General features: G+C 33.6%; 1 protein-coding gene across 1 annotated transcript; it reads right to left on the reverse strand.

Annotated features, from left to right (window-relative positions):
* Positions 1 to 508: 508 nt before the first annotated feature.
* On the reverse strand, positions 509 to 1,531 carry LOC148840208 (trace amine-associated receptor 13c-like). The gene has a single exon (XM_088906733.1). The coding sequence runs from the start codon at positions 1,529 to 1,531 to the stop codon at positions 509 to 511; it is 1,023 nt and encodes a 340-aa protein (XP_088762859.1).
* Between the last annotated feature and the right edge of the window lie 361 nt (positions 1,532 to 1,892).

Genomic DNA, 1,892 nt, shown 5'->3' on the forward strand with positions numbered 1-1,892 from the left:
AGTCAAATTACCTTAAAAAACAATCAGATCAGAAAATAGATGTTAATACTAAAACAACTGGCAGACCTGCAGTACTCTGGCCTATGGAGTGTCTCATCTTGCTGTAAAAAGCTGTCTCATTGTGAAAATACTGCATAACACAGAGACACATCATGTTACTATACTCAGCTGTTTCAATGTACTGTTTAAAACTTCAGCTCTCTTCCTCCATTCGGAGAATTCTCTTAGCATTTGCTGCACATTTATAACATTATTAGACGTCAGAAATGATTATTTGAAACTTTCTTTTCCAGAATATAGAAAAATAAAGTTTGAGTATGTTTTTTACAACATGAGTAATTTTGGTTTTACCACAGTGCCGTGGGATGTATGATGAATATGTCAAATACAATCCAATGATAAAAAAGCCACTAAATCAACAACAACAAAAATAGCTGGTGTGTTTTCTGGAGCAAGAAAATTCATATACAGTACTTGAGGTTTTCGGCCGCAGATTAAGTTGCTATTTTTACAAGGTTTCTGGAAACAGGTTGATCAAAGATGATGCTGGGTTAAAAATCTTCAATGTTACAATTAATTTCACAGATTTCTGAAACCAGGAGTAAAACAGAGCATAAATAATGGGATTGATAGAAGAATTAAAAAACATCAGCCAACACAGAAAATTAATAACTACAGAAGAAGAAGAAATATTAACTTTTTCATAAACAATACTGCAGATATAATATGGCACCAAACACAAGAGAAAAACAAAAACTACAATCCCTAATGTTTTAGCAGCTTTTCTTTCAGACGTTGTAGTTAGTTTACTTTTTCTTTCATTTGCAGAATTATCGTGTGCTGTTACACAGTTGATTAATTTTGCATGTCTTCTAGCTACTACAAAAATGTTCACATAGAGGGCAACCATTACAGAACAAGGCAGGATAAATACAATTATTAAATCAACTATTCCCCATATTTCACTCATTACAAACAAACAGTCTCCTAGACAAGTATTGAGTTCAGCACTACTGATATTTCCATTAAAATAAACAAGAGCCAAATTGTATAGCAGAGATAAAAACCAATTAAATAAAATAATTGACCATGTTATGTTAGTTATTAGTTTAGTAGAATAAATGAAGGGGTAACAAACAGCAAAATAACGATCAATCGATATGCATGCAACATTATTAACAGAAACAGAAGTGAGCACAGAGTGAAATGTTTTGTAAATTATGCAAAATATGTCTCCAAAATACCAACATGTTTCTATTAGCACAATTAATTGGAAAGGCATCACAATTATTCCTATTAGTAAGTCCGCCACAGCAAGAGAGAGCACGAGGAAGTTGGTTGGTGTGTGGAGCTGCTTGAAGTGAGAGATAGAAATAATCACCACCAGGTTTCCACACACTGTCAGCACCACCACTGCCACTGCAGAAATATACATGATCATATAAACAGCTGTAGATCGCACTTCCTTAGTACAGGATGAGTTGTAAGTCTGAAAACAATACTGCACTGGTTCAAATTCTGTAACTTCCATTGAAATGTATAATAATGCTTACTTATGTATACTTAAAATATCAGAATTTAAATATAAAAAAAACATAGACCCTGTCTATAATAATTAGAACAGCACTGATATCTTTGACTTCTATCAGCGTCTGTAAAACATTTCATGTTAGTATGACATTTATATAAATTCTTACTGGCCCCTCCTGGTGCTAGTAAGTGTGGATGTGTGTTCTGTTTTTCTAATGACACCTGTTGTCCTGGGGTTATGTGTGGAGCCTAGAGTGCAGCCCACATCCTCAGAGTGCAGTGAGATTAAACATAAAAAGACTATAAAAAAGATGGAACTTTACGCTAAACCAGATATTATAAAATAAATTAAATAGGGTCTC

Source organism: Atractosteus spatula, chromosome 2 (assembly GCF_055471065.1).
Source record: "Atractosteus spatula isolate fAtrSpa1 chromosome 2, fAtrSpa1.hap1, whole genome shotgun sequence".
Lineage (NCBI taxonomy): Eukaryota > Metazoa > Chordata > Actinopteri > Semionotiformes > Lepisosteidae > Atractosteus > Atractosteus spatula.